Genomic DNA, 23,259 nt, shown 5'->3' with positions numbered 1-23,259 from the left:
CTTTCTCTCACTTGTCTAACTCTCTGTCCTGTGATGGCACACTTGGTGTGTTTCTCTGGCTTAGGACTGTTCACTGGAACTCTAAAACTGCTTTCTATGCGAGAGCTTGTTCAGCTTCCAGCTTCTCCTCCGCCATCTTGTCCCCTATTGGCCATTCTTATTTCCTCTTCAGAGAAGTTTCTCTTTAAGTCTTTAGCCCACTTATTTATTATGCAGTTGTTTCTTTGAGGATTTTTTGTTGGGGGTATTTAATTTTTTGAGTTCCAGGTATATTTTAGATATGAGACCCTTGTCTGTTGTATGGCTAGTGAAGATCTTCTCCCAATCTGTGGGCTTTAATATGAATGATCTTAATGTTCACTGATTACTTATTAAAAAGTGTACAGATGTTTGATTTCATGAAAAAGTATTAGTGTAATATAGACATTGCATTTTCTTCAATCTCAAATACTTAAAGTTCTGTTAGCTCCCTTTGTGTTGCTATAAAGGCATACTGAGACTAAGTCACTTATAAATAAAACAGGTTTATTTGGGCTCAGAATTCTAGTGACTGGAAAATGTAAGGTTGAACAACCACATCTGGTTAAGGCCTCATACTGAAGGGCTTATGAGAGTAAAGGAATCATATACCTATGAAAGCTAGCCAATTCTAGTGAGAAAGGTATTAATCTATTAATGAGGGCTCTAACTAATGATCAAAATATCTCCAATTGACTGTATTTCTCAAGATTACTGCATTGAGATTTAAGGTCCCAACACATGAACTTTATGAGGGATATATGCAAACCACAGTAAATACTTTGTTCTAGTGATCTTACCTTAATTATAAGTAGTCTCAACTTATGAACTCATAATTTCTCCATTGTCTTGGGCCTATGTAATATGTGATCCATAATTTATCAATTTATAACTCTATTCATACATATTCTACTATAAAATCAGGAAAAAGTTCTTATTCTGATACTTTCATTATTTGATGACTTGATCTGCCCAGAGGTCTATAAATCTGTCCAGTAGGACATATTTTCTGATTGTCACTAACATGTCTCTCATACACATCTTAGAGGAGTGAAGTATAGGAAATTCTAATTTATCCTGTTCATGAATTTGTGATTATACAAGGAAGGTAAATATTCTGTCTCATAGCACAAGTATTGTGAAGATGAACAATCTCTTCGTAGTATCCATAGTGTTTGATATGACTCTATTGTCCTATATAATTAATTTCGTGGAAAAATATTAGTATTTGGGTCTGGTCAGTACACAGCATTTTAGTGATTACTTCAGATATAGACAACCCTAGTCATAGAACTGTCAGTGAGGGGGCTGGAAATATGGCTTAGTGGTAAAGTGCTTGCCTGGCATGCATGAAGCCCTGGGTTCGATTCTTCAGTACCACATAAACAGCAACAACAAAAACAAATGTGAAAGTTGTGCTGTGGCTCAAGTGATAAAGTACTAGCTTAGAGCAAAAAAAGCTCAGGGACAGTGCCTAGGCCCTGAGTTCAAACCTCAGGACTGGCCAAAAAAAAAAAAAAAAGAACTGTCGGTGACTGTGAAGATCCTGAGTCTCTGCTGTCCACTTACTGCCGCGGACCGGGTTCTGTCGGGACCACGGAGGATACCTAGGGGAGGAACCTGGAATAGGATGGGGAGATGGCAAACAGACAACTCACACACATTAGGAGTGGATGTTGAGTGCTGAGCGCTGAGTGCGATTTAATGCAGAGGATAACAAACTTTTATAGCAAAAAGTCTCCATAAGAAACGGCAAAAGGTTACATAATCTTGCTGCATGGCTTCATTCTTGGGCGGTCACCAGCTGATCACCTGAAAGGGCAAAAGGTTACACAACCTTGCTGCAGGGCTTCATTCTTGGGTGGTCACCAGCTGGTCGCCTGATAGGCACTTGTTTCCGGCTTATCTCTAAGAAATATAATGGGTTTTGATGTTTGTCACCAACTAACCATTACCTTATTTCTATAGAGGCCTTAACCATCCCATAAGATCTTTTCTGTTCCTTCTTTAATAGTAAACACCAAGGAGACTTAGATCTAGCAAGTCTCTTAGTAAATGAAAGAGTAATAGGAAGTTCTTTCTCCTAAGTAGTTATCTCAGCAATTGCCATACATTCTTTCTGTTCTAGCCGCGCCTACAGCTTTTTGTAAATCTCTTACAAACAATTCCTTCTGCTGAAGTGACTTTGTGAAACCCCCAATACTTTTATATTTGCTTATGGCTTGTCTACTAGCCTCCATAAGAGGGGTTTCAGGGTAGCACTTAACTCCGGTGAGTTAGTCATATTTTTAAGACACTCATCAGATATTGGAGTCGTCAACACTCTTAAGAAAGAGCTTTGTATAGGGAAACGTTGACAATGAGCAAGTACAAAGAGCAGTAGAAACAGTAAAAGATTAGTAGGCACTCTTATGAGGAAAAGATAGGCAGAAACACATCTTTGCCAGCCTTTTTCCAGGAGTAGGCCTCTTAGAAGCCCTATTCTCCGAGGTAGACTTCGGTGAAGTCCCAAACCTCAGAGATAGGTCTCTGAAGCCCCTATCATGGTCTGATAGATGGTTTCCCATGCTAAGCAGACTCCACTGGAGTCGGCGTGGCAACTTACAATTATGAATATTATCATTTCACCATGGTAAGACTATAACTGAGTATAGATACTGTGAATCATACCTTTCAGACTTTGATTTTTTCATAAAATCTCTGGAATATGCAGAAATTTATATGTGGAAGTTTATTTTAAATATAGTTAGACTAAGATATTAAAGACTAGACTATGGAATCTAGTAGCCTATGGTCTGAATTTGAATTAAATCCATATATATATTTGCTGATAACCAGAATTTGAACTCAGAGCCTTGTGCTATGCTCAGCTTTTTATTTCTCTTTATGGCTGGCACTCTACTTTTTGAGCCACATCTCCACATCCAGCTTTTTATGTTAATTGGAGATCAGAGTCTCATAGATTTGTCTGCCAAGGCTGGCTGTGAGCTGGGATCCTCAGATCTTAGTCTCCTGAGTAGCTAGGATTATAGGTATGGGCTGGTACCTGAATCTATGGGTGTATTTTTATTAAAAATTGAATTAATTGATTAAAAGTAAGTTAATTACATGCATTTATAGCTTATAAGATTTCATATACAAATCCAGATTTTCATTCTTTTTTTTCAAAAAAAAAAAAGAAAAGGAAGTGGCGCTGTAGCTCAAGTGGTAGAGCGCTTGCCTTGAGTTGAAGAGCTAAGGGACAGCGCCCAGGCCCAGAGTTCAAGCCCCATGACCGACAAAAAAAAAAACAAAAAACAACAAAAAAAAAGAAAAACAACAACCATCAATCAATTGGAGCTGATTAAAAGCTGCCCCCTAGGGATAAAGATGAATGATTTCCAGTATCCCATTTTGTGTTTAACACTTATTTGCTTGCATTTGAATTCTCTGTCTTTGTGAGTATAATATTAATTAATCTTATGCTGGTACTTTAACTTCATTTAAGATTTATAACCCTTAACATTCTTTCATTTGGATGTGTTTAACTGTCTTCATATTATTAATTAAAGGATAACATTTCTTTTTCCTCCAAAAAGGGAATTTAGGTTGTAAAGAGAAGGAAGAATATCCTCACATTAACTAACTCTGTGTGGAACTTCATGTTGCATTGCACAGTAATAAATGTTAATGAACTCTGAACATTTACATAGCACTAATTTGCCAAAATGGGCCTAATAAATCTTGACTGCTACTAGATAATTCACAGATAGCATATAGCAATTATAGGGAAATCATACATTATCTTTGTGTATGTTTCCTCTTTCAATAAAAATGCTTTTGTAATTCCTGATTGTGGTAGTGAGATTTCCAGGCTGGCCATATTTAATCGCACTTACTTTACCTTAGAATTGGGCAGTGTGGGAAGTGATGCTGTAGCTCAAGTGGTAGAGCGCTAGCCTTGAGCTGAAGAGCTGAGGGACAGCGCCCAGGCCCAGAGTTCAAGCCCCACAACCAAAAAAATAAAAATAAATAAATAAATAAAAAGAATTGGGCAGTGTGGCGTGGCTTCAGGGTTGCTGTTTTCAATTTTTGACTTAATGGAATCACTAATACCAATGTTGATATGAATTACTTTTCAGCAAAGCATGGAATTCTTTATCAGTTTTACTCAATTTCATGTTTGTCTATTTCATACTATACATGACAACTCTACTTTAGACAAATAATATATAACCAGACTTAGTAGCATACACTTAACTGTTGTTTTTCCTGATTTACTTGCCTAGACTTACATTAAAGACTATTTCTGTTTTCTGTTTCTGTCACTGAACATATGGTTGGCTAACTAGCATGTGATTTATCCTTGATACCAACCACTTCCTGTTGCTAATTAAGTTTTTGCGTTTGGGTGACATGTAGCTAAAGTGTGGCCTCTGCTATGCAATAACATGTGTATATAACTGTTGATTAATATAGTTATTTTTCAAATAGTTTGTTCTCTTAAGAGAGCATGCTTATTTGATCCAGTTCTGTTTACATTTAATTAGCTTTTAAAACTACATGGAAAAAGTTTTTTTTTCTTGATATCAAGCACAAAGAATGCATCATGCATCTGAGTGAACCAAAATTAATATTGTAATGATGCAAACAGATGTGACAGACACATGTTCTTTTCAATAGTTCCAAATCATGTATTATTCTGTTCAATCAGTCATGAGGATAGTCACTTATAGCAGTAACTGAGTCTGAGATGTGCATTTAAAATACATTTCATTTGAAATGAAAACTTTTATTACAAAAGTGATAACAGAATCATACAAATATTATATAATATTAGCCCTTTTCTTTCTCCAGGTAATTTTCCTAGAAACCCCATTTAGTTTCATGGTTTCAGGGGGTCCCTACCCCTTCCAGATTCACCCATCACTTTCAAAGTGTGTCTCAGCCCTGACTTCTGAGCACCAGGTCTCTGTGCTTTATTGTGTGTGATAACACAACTTTGTTTGTTTGTTTGTTTGTTTTTTTGGGTCCGGTCATGAGGCCTGGGCGCTGTCCCTCAGCTCTTCAGCTCAAGGCTAGCATTCTACCACTTGAGCCACAGCGCCACTTCCGGCTTTTTTCTTTTTGCTTATGTGGTGCTGAGGTATCGAACCCGGGCCTCATGCATGCAAAACAAGCACTCTACCACTGAGCCACCTTCCCAACCCCATGATAGCACGACTTTGACATTTTATAGAGGCTACAAAGTTCACATTTCAAAATTGAAGTACTCCACCCAGCCATGCTCTGGCTTCTAATTTCTCTGACATTTGTTTGCAAGGACTGATTAGTACACCCTCCATGGATGGAAAAGCAAAATTGGCAGTTGGGATTGGGCTACTGACCAATACTACCTGGCCTAGTCACTTAAAACCTAGCTATGTTGCTTTGGGAAATAATTCAACTTTTTCATGTCGTAGTTTTCTTACGAACTGAAATTTCCGCCTGGCAAATAGGTGCTTAGTAAATGTTGGCTGATAGTTTTAGTTACCTGTTGTTGCTTAGCCAATGACCCCAAAATGTAGTGCATTAGAACAACAATTTGTTATTTTTCATGATTGTACTAATAGTGGTAGACAGGGTTCAGGTACTAAGGCAAAATGACAATTCCTGAAGTTCATTGAAGAAGAAGAATAGAAATAACAACAGCCTTAAAGTAAAGGATATTCTTCATGGTGAAAGCCTGAAAGGGAAGCTGGCATGTGCATGAATACCTCAGAACCACAGAGCTCCAAATGGACTCTTGCCAAGGTTCCTTGCATTCTGTTGTCCATACAGGCATAGTGTTACAAAACCAGCACCGACAGTAGAACCCTTATTGGGTCTCCCAAAGACCATTTAAAAATGATCAGTTTCTCTGTTATCCATTAACAATGATCACAAACCATTCCAAAACTCACTGGGCCTGTAATTACAAGCAAGATTGTTAATCCTTCAACCAGTGATTAGTACCTTTTGTGTGCTTTAGCAAAATCATTCATGATGATTTCAAGCCTACTGAAATGAGCTGTCACAACATAATGATTCTCTGAGTCCACTGGGTTCAGATAGTTTTCTAATGATATGGGAACACTTACGGTTGATCTCTTGGCTGTTATTCACTTGGGGTTTGAGTAAATATCTAAGATGTCTCCATATTTACATGTCTCCATATTTACATGTTTTCATGACTGGATCAAATTTCCCTTTACAATCCAACTAGGATTTCAGAACTTGGAGAATGGAAATGTGAAACTTATGCTTAAAAATGCCTAACCTCAGAAGTCCTTTGTAATTCCCACTGTAATGTGTTTGAACTTTGAAGTGGCCTGGTGTTCGGTATAACGAAAACACGGTCCCTTCAACTATGACTTCTTTCAGGGATTTAGCACCCGTATGATGCAATCACCTGTCAGTAGAGCCACCAGCTTGGAATCCAGCTCTTAACACATGAACTTGTGGTATCCAAAGCATAGAAGTGAACATGTCCCCATGATCTGATTTCCTCCAAGAAGAATGGTTTAGTTGTATCAGTACACATTAGTACATATAATAGTACCTTGTGCAGCCTACGGGTTGATTTGGGTGACTAAGTCTTTAACAAATGAGTTTTGGGGAGACATATAAGACCTAAACTGTACCAGATAGCTATGACAATTAAAAACAAAGGTGAGATATGGGAAATGTCATTTCAATTTGCATAACTGATGGATCTAAAATATCATACCTCTATCAAGAGTAAGTGGATGAAGGTGGGCACTGGTGACTCATGCCTGTAAATCCTAGCTGAGATCTGAGGAGTGCAGTTCAAAGCCAGTCCAGGCAGGAAAGGACTTGAGCTGTGGCTCTAGAGGTAGAGCACTAGTCTTGAGCTGAAGAGCTGAGGAACAGCACCCAGGCCCAGAGTTCAAGCCCCATGACCGACCAAAAAAAAAAAAGAGTAAATGGATCTCTTGAAAAGTAGTTAAATATAGAACTGTTATATAACCTGGCCATTCTAATCCTAGATAGAACATTTCCTTAGGGACTTGGTATGTACTGGCAACTGTACCAGGAAAGCCAGCACACATGGCCTTTGCATACGTTTCCAAAGAAGGAATGCTATTCCATCCTTCCTTACAAGTTAAGCTCCTTCTTGTGCTTAGATTTCAGCATCAGTGTTTTTCTTTCCCTGTCTTATACTATTATTTTCTGTTTAGCACTTTGTATCCTTCAAGTTTGTGATTAGCTAATCTGATTAGTTATTGGTCTTTTCACCTGCAAAACTTTTCATAAGGTCAGAGTTCTATCAAATACCCACTGAATAACCTAACATGTCTGACACATTAGGTAATTCTAAATGTAGTTGTAAAAAATTAATATGGACTGGCATCAGTGGCTTATGCCTGTGAAACGTAACCTGGCTACTCCTAGTGTCTTACATTTAGGATTTGTAGTTAATAAAAATATTTTCTGAGACTTAATTTTTAGAAAACATCAGGCAGTTAGTTGATTAATGGAAATTTGAAAGGACAGTATGTTTATTTTTTGTGGTTTCTGGGGAAATATACCTGCATTCCTGGCCAAACAGTCCATTTTTTTTTAAAGAGAAAAGCTAGATATATACTTTTAAATAGAAGAACTACAAAATTTGTTTCTTCATCATATGAAGAATTGGGTAATTTATTTCTGAGCTCACCGATAGAGGGCAGCAGAGTTTCAAGTAGTATGTTTTCAGGTTCAAGAGATGTTTGCTAAGGAAAATAAAATTTTCTTTTAAGTTTACTCTGGCTTGTCTTTTAATGAAGTGCTTTCATAATATCTTATAGGACTTTTCTGAAAACCCTGTAGATTTGGTTCAGATGTTTAGCCATCTCTTCCCTTAGGTGCTATAGATCGTTTCCTAATGAGAACATGTACTTCTTTCTCTCTGTAATTTAGGGAATACCAGGGCCTGGAAAATATGAAATTAAAAGTCAATTTCAGAAGACTGAAAGTACAACACTGAATGTAAATGATGCATCCCCTGCTTTTCTTTCTCAATCACAGGTAATGGTCTATAGCTATTTTCATATAGAGAATCTAATAGGCATAATATGAGGCCAGCCACAAAGTAAATGATGTTTAAGAGGATTGTAAAAGGAAAATTAGAAATGGAGGTGGAAATTAGAATTGAGATGGCCTGGGAAAAACATACTGCCAAAAATGGGGGTAAAATGAAATAAGGTTAGAATATTAGCAATAACATACAGGTGAATATTTGCATTTGAACTATCTATTAAACATTTTCATTTAAGCAAATTGGAATATGTGAAAGTTTAGTTCACATGAGAGGGAGTGTCAATTACAGAAAATTTTAAATTTCACTCTGCCCTGTGCAGAGGGTTAAGTGTAACCACTGTGGACACACATATCTTTTAGAGAAGTTCTCAACGTTACCCATGGAGGTTGCAATAGGTCAGATCTACAGCTGTCACTGGGACCTTCATCAGGGATGCTGGAGTTCATGAAGATTATGGAAATACCTCCATGGAGTATATTAAAGGGACTTAAAGGTGTTTAAATATTTCTAAAGCAAGACAATTTTAAGTACTGTTTATAATGCTGCAATCTCCAGATAGTTGTGATATTTATCTACCAGTGTTAAATACATCTCTGGTTATTTTATTTAACTTGGGAAAGTTATTAACCTTCAGGTGACTACAGATGACTACTTCGGTTTCATTATACCTAAGAGACCTCCTTGGAGACAAGTTCTGCACTTATACTTTGTAGATATAATTAAGATTACTTTTTAATGGGCTAGATGCTGACATGAGGGACTAGGAAGAATCAGAAATGAATACTAGGTTTCTGCTTAGAGCAACTTAATGATACTTAAAGCACTGTACAAGATGGATGTGTAGGGGCTAGGATGTGTGTGTGTGTGTGTGTGTGCACACGCGTGTGCCCCTTGAGAGTTTTAAATACAGTTTCACAACTATTTTATGCTATTTCTGCTCATCTGATATATAGCCCTAATTTTATATCACATAACACCAATTAATATTGAAAAAATGAGAAAACAAGAAGGGGTAAGAAATGGCAATATAGTGGTGAATATGATTATAGTACATTTTATGCATGTATGGCAATAGCATAATAAAACTGCATTGTATAATTAATATACCTTAATAAAAATTTGAGAGAAAAGATGATGTTGGTTTCATTTAAAGCTTTGATGAAGTGAGCAAGTAATGGTTCTGAAGTCAAAGACATGGAGGACTTAAAATAAGCATAGGCACTGATCAGGGTATTAGTGTTCAGTTGCATATAAACATATAGATTAATAATTGTGATAGAAAAAGGAATAATACAATTAATGAGATAAACTTAGGACACGGAATTTCTGGTTTATTGAAATAGAGACAATTTAGTCATTGATTTCAGGAGTTGTCTGTTTTGTTTTTGGTGTTAGTCTAAATGTATTGACTTGCTTTATATCTTGAACTATTTAAAAAGTTCAAAACATAATATTTTGTACATGACAATGCTTATCAGCACTAGATACACATTAGAATTATCTGGGTGAATTTCTTAACTTCTTTGTACACCCAGATTCCAATTTTCCCTGCTGCTTTTTCTTCTCAGAGATTGGTTCAATTGGTCTGGGATCAAGCCCTAGGTATCAGTAAATGATTTAACTCCTCAAATAATTTAGGTGGGGTTCAGAATGATCATTTTCAACATCATCTTTGGCATCTCAATAAGATGGTATCTAGGCAAAAATTTAGGGAGTTGTTTTTAGTGCTTCTAGTAATAAATCATGCTTTTGGGTAATGTTAATATTTACCTATTGTACAAAGTGCAGAAGAGTATATTGCCTTTTATGTGTAAAAGAATGGAAAATAGGAAACATACACATAACTGTCTTTAAGAAAATACAGCTAGGATAATGTTGTTACCTGAGAAGGTGGTGAAGAGGTTAAGAATGGGAAAACACCTGTGCTGGCCTTGAAATGTCAGTTGTTTGTAGGAGTTTTGCAGTTGGTTGAAATTACGTTGATATTATGTTAGAAGTGTGAAATTAGCTACTGCTCTGAAATCACAAAATGTTACACATGGATAGGATGCACAGCAATGCATAGGGTGGAAGGGAAATGGGAAACAGTAATACTTCTTTGATAATACTTTTAACAATATATATTTGCCTTTTGGAAGCGTGTCCATCTTTTATACATTAAAAATTGAAAACAAATTAGAGTGGAAATAGCTAGAAACCCTCTAAAACTGAATGCGACTGTAAATGACTGGGTAATTGTATTGCAAATGAATATCTTTAACCAAATAATATCTTTAACAAAGAAAATCTAGACATTCACAGTATTTGACTACCATAGTCTTGGATAGGATTAAGAAGTGGGTAGAAAATGCAGGAACTGTAAACAAATTCTGAATTACTTTTAGTAATTAGTTGGTTATTGGAATGGTATGAGTGACACAATTACGAAAATACTTTAGCTGTGTTACTATCTTAAGCACAAAATTGTTATTGAGTGCTAGGATTTTCAGTGTGGAAGATGGTACGTATCAGTACAGATTGGAGCTATAAGAAAGAGTCCTGGAATATGACTCCGAATTGAAGAATTCATTGTTAGCCTGCATGTGTGTGTGTGTGTGTGTGTGTGTGTGTGTGTGTGTGCATATGTAAATGTACGCATGTTTGTGTAAATGTGTATGTATGTGAATCTGCATGTGTGCTTATGTGGAGTTTTCTTTTGCTAAAGGAGTCATGAAGCAGAGGAGCATTTCTAGTACCTAGATCATGGTAGTAATTTTGTTGCCTCTTAGACTTCCATTGAGACATGACAAGTTTCAGTATAGGTAGAATATGAACTGTAATATCTTCTTCTATGAGAGAGTTGATCCTAAAAAAAAAACGAGACAAAAAATGACCATCTATCTAAGGGACATAGGAAGCAATGTGAGCCCTTTCCTCCCACATCACTGGCCTAAAGTTTGGTAATAAAGTATAAACCATTAGGATTGGGTGGGGGGGGGGCGAGGGGAGGATGGGAAGGGATAGGAAGGGGAAACAAAGGAGGAGGCTGCAATGCTTGATAAGAAATGTACTCATTATCTTGCCCATGTAATTGTAACCCTTCTGTATAGTATTTTCACAATAAAAAAATAAAGTATAAACCATTAAAACTGGCATTCATGAACCCACAAGGACATGAAATTGGCAGTTAAATAAGTAGATAGAAAGACAATGAAATAAATAATTGAAAGGGAAGAGTGGGCTCTTGCTTATGGTAGAATGTTGAGCATTTAATGACAAGGATGCAGGGATTGTGGGATTAGATCAAGGTTAAACACTGAGGGCCAGAAGCTACCATGTATCTGCAAATGTGGTACCCTGAGAAAGTTAAACATTGTCTATTAGTGTTCTCCCAGGAGTTCGTAATCAAGATGTAAATATAAGAAACTATCAGATAAACCTCAAATAGGAAGATTCTATTATCTACAAAGAAGATATATGATTCCTCCAAACTGTAGAAGTCAGCAAACAAAGAAAGCCTGTAGAAATATTCCTGCATAAAAAGAGGCTAAGCAGACATGATGACTAAAAGCAATATATCAACTTATACTCGATCACAGACTGTAGAGGCATTATGAGACTTATCAGTGTGGATACGAATGGGAGAAAGTATTGTATCACAGATATATTTACAGAATTTGAAAACTATATTGTGGGTATATAAGAAAAAATTCCTGTTCCTTTTTTTAAAAAAATACATGTGGAAGTACGTAGAGATATAGAACCATTACATTTGTTATCTTCCATGAAATACACATATATATCTATATATGTGCATACATATACACACATATATTTTCATACACACACATTGGTGTGAGTAGAGAAAGAGAAGCAATCATGAAGGACAAATAAAAAGTTAATGGTAACATTAATAACAAGTGAATTGGGGTTTGATTGGTGTTTGATTGACAGGTGTTTTCAGTGCTATACATCTTTTCTGTAAATTTAAAATTATTTTCAAATATGAAGTTCAAAAGTAAAATTATACAATATTATATTTCATAGTTCATAGTTGTACATATAAAACACGTTTATATTTAATGTTAATATATTTGTAAGTTAAACTTGACTTATAAACTACTTGAATGTAAGATTTTAGTTTTGCCGGGTGCCAGTGGCTCATCCCTGTAATCCTAGCTACTCAGGAGGCTAAGATCTGAGGATCTCGGTTCAAAGCCAGTCCGGGCAGGAAAGTCTGTGAGACTCTTTCTTTTTTTTAATTTTATTTTATTTTATTTGTGAACATACTGTACAGAGGGGTTACAATTACATGGGCAGGATAATGCGTACATTTCTTACCAAGCATTGCAGCCTCCTCCTTTGGTTTACCCTTCACATCCCTTCCCAGCCTCCTCCCTCCCCCACATCTGTGAGACTCTTATCTCCAATAAACCACTAGAAAACTGGAAGTCATGCTGTGGCTCAAGTAGTAGAGCGCTTGCCTTGAGCTGAAGAGTGCAGGAACAGCGCCCAAGCCCAGAGTCCAAACCCCAAGACTGACAAAAAAAAATTAGTTTTCTTAAAGTATTTAATGAAGTTATTGAGTTAATTGAATATGTATGTTGAGGATCATTGCTAATTCAATATAACTTCATTCATTAAAGAGATTATAATCATGTAGTTCTTTCTTTTAACTTGCAGACTTGTGTAGGGGTGTGTGTGTGTTTGTGTATGTGTGTGCACTGGTCCTGGGGCTTGAACTCAGAGCCTTGGCACTGTCCCTGTGCTTTTCTGCTCAAGGATGACAGTTTATCACTTAAGCCCCAGGTTCAGTACCAGCCTTAATTGGAGATAAAATCTTTCAGATTTCCTTCCTGGGCTGGTTTGGAACCACGATCCTCATATCTCAGTCTTCTGAGCCACGAGTGCCCCACAGCTCCCAGAATCACATTTAGACTCTTACTAAGTACTGTCGTTCTCACTACACGTTGTCTTGTTCTTCTGTAGAGATTTATACCTACCAAATCAGTCACCCCAGCTCCTGGTGCATATAATGCAATCCAAACTCCTGTCAAGTGCTCAAAGAAAGCACCAGTGAAACATATCCCATTTGGTCAAGGTGCTGCTCGATTCAAACAGATCTGCAAGAAAGAGGAATTACCAGGTATACAATTCATATACACATTTCTAGTGTTTGTTTTATGTACCTTAACATTCTTAACAAGCTGTATATACCAGAGATAATGGTGTCTGTGTGTGTGTGTGTGTGTGTGTGTGTGTGTGTGTGTGTGTGTGTGTGTGCTGGTAATGGGACTTGAACTCTAGACTTGAGTCTGTCTCTGAGCTCTTTTGCTGAAGGCTCATGCTCTACCCCTTGGCCACAGCCCCATGTGGGGCTTGCTAAATATATGAATGCTTTTTCTTAAAAAAAAAAAGCAACAAATTACTTAGTTCAAAAAAAATGAATTAAAATCAAGTTTATTCTGATATATAATATTCTTTACAATTTTAGGTCCAGGATTTTATAATATCCTACACAACAGTATAATTGACAATATTAAAAATATCTGCTCAAAGAAAAATAGTAAATGTGCATTTGGTTCTTCTACTCCTCGAAGTTTTTTTCAGATCTCGAAAGAATCTCCTGGACCTTCACACTACCAGGTAATATGCCATAACAACAAAATATTCTTTCTATACAATACCAGCTTCATAGGGTTCTTTTAAAATTACATCTGCAAACAGAAGTAGTAGACAAAGATGTGTTATTGTTGTGACTATATTTAATAGCTTAGGAAAAGCAGGAGAAAGATCGAGCATATTAAGTAGAGAAATAGCACGAATGATAAAAGGTACAAATTGAAGTTCTAGAGATGAAAAATATAACACTTGAAAAAAATGTGCACATGCCCACATTTGTTCACACAGGGTAAGCAGAATGGTAAAGGCCTGCAGATTTGACCCAACAAATGAAGATATTTGGAGACAAATGAAGGTTAAGGAGAATGAACCACACAGCTAGGTTTAAAATGGCAAGTTTTCTAATATGGAAGCATTCTGTATGACAGGAGGCAAATAATAAAGCTCATAGCTGAGTGATAGTTTCAGAATTCAGTTCAGTGGTTTAATACAGTTTTCAGATGCATATGATTTTTCAGATGTGACCAATGGTAGCAACAATAAAGACAAAAGAAAGAATATTTTATTTACATGCCAGTAAATAAAATGCTTAACAAGTTAAAGGAAATTGCTATATAATAATGATTCATGGGCTATCTTCTGTTTTATTGCACATATCATACTCCTACAAGCTGGTTGAGAAAAGACTCTCATATTTTCCTGGTTGCCCTTGAGTGTCCCCAATCTCAACCTCCCAAGTATCCAGGATTACAGACATGAACCACTGGTACACAACTTTGAATTATTTCGAAAAGATTCATTTCTTTCTTTCTTTTTTGTTTTTGTCGCTTGTGGGGCTTTAACTCTGGGCCCGAGCACTGTCCCTCAGTGCTCAGCTCAAGGCGAGCGCTCTACCACTTGAGCCACAGTGCCACTTCCGATTTTCTGAGTGTTTAATTGGAGATAATAGTCTCAGGACTTTCCTGCCCGGGCTGGCTTTGAACCACGATCCTCAGATCTCAGCCTCCTGAGTAGCTAGGATCATAGGCATGAGCCATCAGCACCCAGCCTGAAAGATTCATTTTTCATGTTTCCCACTGTTCTTTTAATTTGTTTCTATTTTGTTGAGTACATTAATCACAGTTATTTTAAAGTACTTATTTGCTAGACCTAATATCTGTGTCATCTATTGCTCTTAATTTTCCTTATTTATATTTACGTACTTACGTATTTATTGGTACTGTAGATTTGAATTCAGGACTTTTTGCTTGTTGGCAAAGTGCTCTACAATTAAGTTGTATTTCCAGTTTTTGCTTTTAGTTTTGTTTTTCAGATAGAGTCTTGTACTTTTTCCTGGGCCAGTCTCAGATAGTGATCCTTTCACTTCTGCTTTTTGAGTAGTGGGATTACAAGTGTGTGTCACCACACCTAGATTGGTTTTGACAAGAGTCTTGCTAACTTTGCTTTGGATGGCCTTGAATCAATGACTTCCTGTTGGTGCCTGATACCTGTTCACTTGATATTTAATCATATACATACTGTGTCTTTTGAAATGCCTTATAGTTTTAATAAGATGACATATATTGTGTCTAAAATGTTTATAGAGTTTCTAAATAGTGGGGTTTTTTTTTTTGGGTCCAGTTGTGGGGCCTGAACTCTGGGCCTGGGCGCTGTCCCTCAGCTCTTCAGCTCAAGGCTAGCGCTCTACCACTTGAGCCACAGTGCCACTTCCGGCTTTTTTCTTTTTGCTTATGTGGTGCTGAGGAATCAAACCCACGGCCTCATGCATTGCAAGGCAAGCGCTCTAGCACTGAGCCACCTTCCCAGCCCAGTGTTTTTTTTTTAACTGGAAAAATTTTATATTTTTCTTTCTTTCTTCTTCTTTTTTTTTTTTTTGGTCGGTCGTGGGGCTTGAACTCTGGGCCTGGGTGCTATCCTTGTGCTCTTCAGCTCAAGGCTAGCACTCTACCACTTGAGCCACAGTGCCACTTCTGGTTTTCTAGTGGTTTATTGGAGATAAGAATCTCATGGGCTTTCCTGCCTGGGTTGGCTTTGAACCGCGATCCTCAGATCTCAACCTAGTAGCTAGGATTACAGGTGTAAGCCACCAGCGCCCAGCTTATATTTTTCTTTTTGAAACAGATCAAGTCCTGTACTATGTTGACTACATTTTTTATATTTATCTGCCTATCTATCTGTCTATCTGTCTATCTATCTATCTATCTATCTATCTATCTATCTATCTATCTATCTATCTATCTATCTATCTATCTATCTATCTATCTACCTACCTACCTATCTATCCATCTATCTATCTAATTTTGAGTTGCTGATGCTCAAACCAAAGGCATCAACATGCTAGGAAGGCATTCTACCTCTAGCCCTATGTGCTGTTTACATTTTTGACAGTTTTTAGCTTACTTCTGGTTGTCACACTTCCTTAAAGGTAGTTCTTTGGGAAGATCCATAGTGAACTTGATGTATTCAGTGTCCTTCTTTGTGCCAGGTTATGATCTCTAGTCTTTGAGGCTTCTGCATCCTAATTTTGTGGCTTATGTTTTATGGCTTTGCTCTGCCTTTAACTCTTGCAAATATTTAAATTTTGGTTTTGTCATTCTGGCGCATCAAAAAGGCAGTATGATAAGTTCACAATTCCTAAGCATCACTGCTGTGTGAGGTGTGACACCAGATTCTTGCTGTATTGTCTATTACTAGATATGCCCCCAGGGAAAAAGCAACATAGGTTGACAGATTTTTTTCATAAAAATATTGTATTGTTATCATTAAGGTCTTGTACATAGGGGTTACCATTTCATAAGTCAGCTGGTTGACACGTGCAGCTCTAAGCAATTTCCACAAGTCCCTGAGGCCTTCAGAAAGTAGGATTTTGTTATATGTTATCTGGATTTACTTTTAATTTTTTATAGTATAAATATGGTCTGTTGAAAACTGTTCACCCCTTTGAAATCCAAAAATTGCTTAAAAGGTAATGCATTCCTTGATAATTTTACTGAAAGTTGGTGACTTCTATTTCCTAAGGAGTAAAAATTGAAACCATATTGGAACTTCCTTCCATCAAATTTCTAGTGCCATGTACAAGACAATGAAAATCACAAAAGTAACTTATTTCTTAGCTTCAGAATCTGAAAATTATACAGTAATAATGCTGGCTCATCTGTTCTGTATTTGAAGGCTCTTTCATTTTCAAAAGATGTAATTGTGATAGTTTTGTAAGGAAGCAGATTGAATCTATCTATGCACTTTCTTTTGAATGACTGGGTAGAAATACTATCCCGAGGAAAGGCTGAAGAATGCCAACTGCAGCATTAGGGGTAGAGGACCAGGTAGTTTCATGAAGCAGCTAGAGCATGTGGGGCATTATCTTTTTTTTTTAAGTTAATTAAAATTACCAAGAAAGACCAAAGTAAGAAATCTCTTTAACAATTTTCTAGTTATGTGTCAGATTTTTGAGACAGTAGCTATTAATAAAATCATGAAATAACACAGTGAAGTATATAAAAATGGGAATAAAAAACCTTACCCTTTGTATCAGCAAAGAATGTTGCTGCTGCTTACACAGTTTAAATTATTAAATGCATGCAAATAAATAAATTGTAAATCAGAAACAGTACAATATCATAAGGATTAATTAATTGCAAATTAAAATTTTAGATTATTAGCCTCTGTTTATCTATTATGTCTTCAGTGAAATTATGTCTGAGAGTGTTGTTCATTTTGCTTAGAAAAATATATTAGTGAAGAATTTCCACATTTTTAAGTTATGGTTAATAGATTTTATGTATGTATGTTTATATTTTTGTTTCTGGTCCTGGTGCTTAAACTCAGGGCCTAGGCACTGTCTCTGAGCTTTCTGCTCAAGGCTAGCACTCTACCACTTGAGCCACAGCTCCATTTCCAGTTGTTTTAATAGTTAGCTGTATATTAGCACTGAAAATCAGAGTCTTACGGACTTTCTTGCCTGGATTGGCTTTGAACCATGATCCTTAGATCTCAGCCTCCTGCATATCTTGATTCAGGGGTGAGCTACCAGTGCCTGGGGATTTTATTTTATGTATTAATAATGATAAAAAATAATATATAATTGAGCACATGCCTTATATATATTGAGATTACAACCTATTGGTTGTAAAATATAAGCAGAATTGATGTGAGGTTTTTGTTTTTTGTTTTGGGTCCAGTCATGGGGCCTGAACTCTGGGCCTGGGCGCTGTCCCTTAGCTCTTCAGCTCAAGGCTAGCGCTCTACCACTTGAGCCACAGTGCCACTTCCGGCTTTTTTCTTTTTTGCTTATGTGGTGCTGAGGAATCGAACCCAGGGCCTCAGGCATGCAAGGCAAGCTCTCTACCACTGAGCCACCTTCCCAGCCCCTGATGTGTGAATTTTATGGCAACATTGCACCCCTAGTGTGCCTAACAAGTTTATAAGATCCACCAACCTTACTTAGATGTTAATTTAGCCAACTGTTTCCACTGTATTAGGCTTTATACATCAAGATTTGATGTAAATTTTAAAATCTGAGTATGTGTCTATTTCTAATGAAGAAGTAACATCTGTGTGTGATTGTGAACTTATTTATAACCCTACATGCATTTATGAAATAGTTTTTTGCTTTGTTTTGTTGTTGGTTGTGGGGCTTGAATTCAGGGCCTGGGTGCTGCTCCCGAGTCTCTTTGTGCTCAAGGCTTTTGCTCTACCACTTGAACCATAGCACCACTTTTGGTTTTTGTTCAGTGGTTATTTGGAGGTAATAGTCTCACAGGGACTTTTCTGCCCAGTCTGGCTTTGAACCGTGATCCTCAGATCTCAGCCTCCTAAGTAGCTAAGATTACAGGTGTGAGCTACTGGTGCCCAATCAAAAATAAAGTTTTTAACCCTTCTTTTAAACCCTTCCTTTCAACAGAAAGCTTGGAATTCATCGGTCTCTACAACTGCAGAAGAATTACCTAACTTGAAAAACAACTATGCTATTTTCTTGTCAAGAACAAAAAAAAAAAAGTATACTGTGGTACATCCGGTAAGAAGACTTCACCAAACCAATTCATAATCTAGATAACCTGGAGGAGACGGTGTAGTAAAAATATTATATTAGGATCTGAGAGAGGTACTTGAGTAGCCTGTGTACTGTCTTTAGTTAACCTGATACTTCCATATTTTAAAAATTGAACAAAATTCTTAAACCTAAGCAAAAGTCCATGATTGCCCAAGAAGAGGGATTACATGGAACTTCCCATTTTGTCAGAAAGCATTCATTCTTGGGACACACATGAAAGCTGAACTTACTGTATTGAATCGGGAATAGAAGGTTTAACTTTAGGTTCAATGCAAATTTTTTTTCTTTTTAATATGTGTCTGTTTTGAAACTCAAGATTCTTCAGTGATGTGTTTCAGTGCTATAAACCTGTATTTTAACCTATATTGACACCTGTTTTTAAGCTAAAATACCATTTTATGATTAGCTCCTATTGAGTACATTGAAAACGTAAAGTAGATTGAATTTCAAAATTAATTGCTGGTGCCAAGATGTGTAACTTGACAGAAAAAGAGACCCTATCTGAAAGATAATCAGTGAAAACAGGGTTGGAGGTATAGCTCAGCAGTAGGGCACCTTCCTAGCAAGATTGAAGACTTGAGTTCAGACTCTAGTACCACAAAATAAACAAAAAACATGAGCTTAAAATTATCTAGGCATGTGCTTGACATGTAATATATTTTCAGTAATTTTAGGTAAGTTTGCCTTCCAATAGGTCATGTCTTTATCTTAAGATATTTTAGGGCTGGATTTTATTTCTTCAGTACTTCATTGCTATACATACATCCTAATTCATTTTAGATGAAATATATTAAAAGTACTGTTTTTCCAGTATACATATTTTTAGATCAGAGTAGAAGTACTATGGGGTGAGAAAGAACAGTAGAAGTTTCTGAAGGCACCTGGTAGAAGTGTGTATATGTACTTTGTCTGTAGTTGGATATGAGAATGCAGGTCTGTTCTAAAAAGAAAGAGTTGTTCCAATTGCTTTGTCCTAATTTTTATTTTTAATCTTCTATCTTAGTTTCTTTTTGGATCTAAATGCTTTTATTCTAGTGTTATCCTTTTTACAATTCTGATAATTAAAAGTATTAGGTGAGACTCTGGCTCCCCAAGGGGGGAAAATTTAGTCGCAGAAACATTTGTGGTTTAATCCTTTTGCAAATCATAGATCCTTGGAAGATCCTTGTGTGTGTAATATGTATTTAGTGAAAACAAATTTTACTCTCAAATTAAGAGTTGAGTAAGTCCTCAAATATATGAAATAATGTAGTAGTTTTATAATTTGCCCTTCAAATAAGAGTATTAGGAAGTTTGCCTCCTCGATATTATGTACATGGATATGCATGACATCCTAAAGAGTATGCACTTTAATTCCAATTTTTTTCACACTAAAAACAGCTGGTTCCACAGAAAGAAATTACATGTACACTTCTTTTTATTTTATAAGGTCCCTGAGATGTATTTTTCTATTTAAAAATTTGTAGCATCAGCATTAGTTGAATATAAAAAGATAAAAGTATTGCGAATAGGATAAATGGAGGATGGATGCAAACCAGGTATGTTTATTAGGCAGTCTAGAAACAGAATGCAAAGGAATAATAGGAGTAGTTGATGTGAAAAATAGATAGTTTTCCCAGGCTGAGTAAACAAGTGAGTCATTAATTTGTGGAGCTCAACAAAATAATAAATCAAGATGTTGAATGGTAGTGTATGTGCCAAAGTTCTCATTTTATAGTACAGAATTTAAGATGTAAAATCTTGGTCTAGGATTTTTTTGTGTGGGGTAACAATGACTAGAAATTTAGGAGGCTGAGATCTTAAAATCTTGGTTGAACCAGTGTGGGCAAGAAAGTCTGCGAGACTCTTATTGCCAATAAACTTTTTGAAAAACCCACAAAACCAAAAAACCAAAAACCAAAAAACAAAACCAGCCTGAGTTGAGCTGTGGCTCACCTGGTAGAAGGTTATTTAGCCTTGACAATTAAAGCTAAGGTACAGTGCCCAGACCCTGAGTTCAAGCCCTAGGATTGGCACATTTGTGTGCATTGTGTGCATGTGCAAGCATATACACACACACACACACACACACACACACATCCCCCAAATAAAAAACAAAAAGACAAAACAAAAAAGATTCCCTTGAGCTATTAGTATTAACCCTTGTATTAAACATGTAGTGGTGAATATGAAGAACAAACAATCGCCCCTCTCAACAAAAACCCCCACGGACACAATTCCCTGTTGAAGGAATTATTGTCAGAATGGAATCAGAGAAGTTGGAGCAGGTCAGTTCTGTTTAGTTTAGACTCCAACCTGAGGCCACTCTGTCTCACAGGATAAGATTGTCAAAAGATGGATAAATAACACAGTTAGCTCATTTCTGAGACAAGAGATATGTGTCAGAAGGCTTTATCATAGGGCTTTGTACAAAGAGTGAAAAAAGTTTGTTAATTCTGAATGCTTACTTTTAAATATTGTTGAACCAGAGGTTGGCCAAGGGTGCCGACTTCTTATTTGATTAGCTCTTGTTAAACAGTAAGCAAAGTCAAAACAAAGTCAAAACTCACAACAGAATGTCGTGTGTACTCAGAAGCTAATGAGTTATTTTTGAGGGAAAGGAATATGAGGGAAAGTGGATCCTAGAGAACTGAAAAGGCAGAGGGAGCACTGAGTGGTTCTGGAAATGGTCACACAAGAATGCTCTCACCTCTAGGCTGAGGAACAACCACAAAAACGGGCTAGAAATGAAACTTTAAAACTTGGAAAGCTTAGAGTGACCTGTGGAGCTTTGAAGAGGGGTCAGGGGTACATTGGTTATAGCATTTTAGGAGCACAAAATAAAGATCCTTTGGGTCTGTGACATAGATCATCAGGGCCCTGAGGATAGAACAAACATGTTAGAAATAGATTTCAGCTGCACTGTGCTCCAAGAATCAACATTGCTCTAAAAATTGTTCTACTACCCTCTCCCTTTCTTTCCTTTTACTTTCCCAATAGAATATTTGGTTGTATTACTTGCGCCATATCCCAAGCCCCATGCCAATGGAATATTCGTAGAAATGATTAGATTCTGGCAGAGTTTTCATTTGCTCTGTGGGTTGGTTACTTGGTGGTTGGTATCTCATTCTGCACCTAACCATTGGCGTAGCACACACCTAATATTATGATGCATTTCATACCATAGGCATAATAATATAAGGTAAAGATGTTAAAGGATTGCTTTCTGACACTCTGATGAGAGAACTGGTCAAAATGTACTTGTAGACATCCTGTACTTCCATTATGTTTTAAAGTCTGTCAAGCTTTTATTTTTCCTAACTTTAGTAGTTCATAAAATGGTTTTCATAAGCAAACAATAAGACTAAGCACTATTGGGTGGGTGCTCCCTGCGTCATGGTGGGAAGGAGGAGTGAAGGCAACTGCCCGGCAGGATGCACTTTTGTGATCCAGATTCACACAGCTGCTTCCTGACTGGCTGCTGGTGGCACTCAGTACATTTATAGGTATTGTAAAGACAATGGAAGTCTCTGGTTCGAGATTACTGTTCTAAATTGTCTTCCTTCTTTCTTTCTTCCTTTGTTCCTTCCTTTGTTCGTTCGTTCCTTCCTTCTTTCCTTTCTTTCTTCCTTTCTCATACACCTCAGCAGCAAATTACAGGTTTATGGAGAAATGATTTTATATTACTCTTAGGTTGACAAAAAATTTTTTGTACTTTAGTGTACTTTTGAGAAATCTTGTTCCAGTTTTATAAATGCTATAGAAACTTAAAATGAACACCATAAAATGATCTGTGTCTAAATAATATCGGAGACTTGTCACTTATGGAGTCCATCCAAATCCTGTATCTTGTGTTAACCAGTCATTATTTAGTCAAGCCTGTGGGAGTTAAGAGGAGGAAAGTCTGTTCACGCAATTTGAAAATCTTTAGTCAAGACCTTTTAACTTCACCATTTAAGGTCCTTGATACCAGTGCAACTATATATGTCACCTCTCCATATGGCATAAGATGGTTATTAATACCATTAAGCCTTCTTTATAAAAAAATCACAACTAATGAAACATGGCATTTCGAAATGTTCAAGTGTCTAATTACCTTAATTTAAGATGAATGTATTCATGAGGAGTCAGTTTATTTCAGTATATTTAAGTATTTGGGAATTTATATCTTTTCAAAATGTCCTCTAATTGTTAAGAAAGTTTCAGTGCTGCATTCATGTGAGGAAATCTGATATCACTGATGAGGCTAACAGTCATCCTTTGGCCAATCTGGAATATTAAATTGTGAGCTTCTGCTCATCATTGAATAAAAGTACATGCTAATGGCTCTTCCACTCAGATGTTTTTAGAAACAAACATTCCACTTTATCATGAAAAATTTTACTCAAGAATATTTAAAATTTTAATTTTTTTTTTACTAACACTATGTCAGTCACAGGTTCATATAATTAAAATAAGATTGGTAGAAAAAAATAAAGTGATACAGGTAGAGAATTCAGAGGAAAGCACAAAGGCAAAGATATGAAGTTTTATAAAAGAGAAATACAGAGAGAATGTATTGATGTTAAAA

The 23,259-nt window shown here is 36.5% G+C and overlaps 1 protein-coding gene across 1 annotated transcript in view; it reads left to right on the top strand.

The window, feature by feature from the left end:
• The window catches only part of Stpg2 (sperm-tail PG-rich repeat containing 2), a 149,848-nt gene that overhangs the window by 46,060 nt on the left and 80,529 nt on the right, over window positions 1-23,259 (top strand). The window contains exons 6-8 of the mRNA XM_013029722.1: window positions 13,028-13,184; window positions 13,533-13,684; window positions 18,561-18,662. Of these exons, the coding sequence (XP_012885176.1) occupies window positions 13,028-13,184; window positions 13,533-13,684; window positions 18,561-18,662 (411 nt within the window). The remainder of the gene's footprint in view (window positions 1-13,027; window positions 13,185-13,532; window positions 13,685-18,560; window positions 18,663-23,259) is intronic.

This window comes from Dipodomys ordii, unplaced genomic scaffold, assembly GCF_000151885.1.
Source record: "Dipodomys ordii isolate 6190 unplaced genomic scaffold, Dord_2.0 Scaffold122, whole genome shotgun sequence".
NCBI classification, from domain to species: domain Eukaryota; kingdom Metazoa; phylum Chordata; class Mammalia; order Rodentia; family Heteromyidae; genus Dipodomys; species Dipodomys ordii.
Note: the sequence above shows the minus strand (reverse complement) of the source record. Positions and strands in the feature narration are given on the sequence as shown.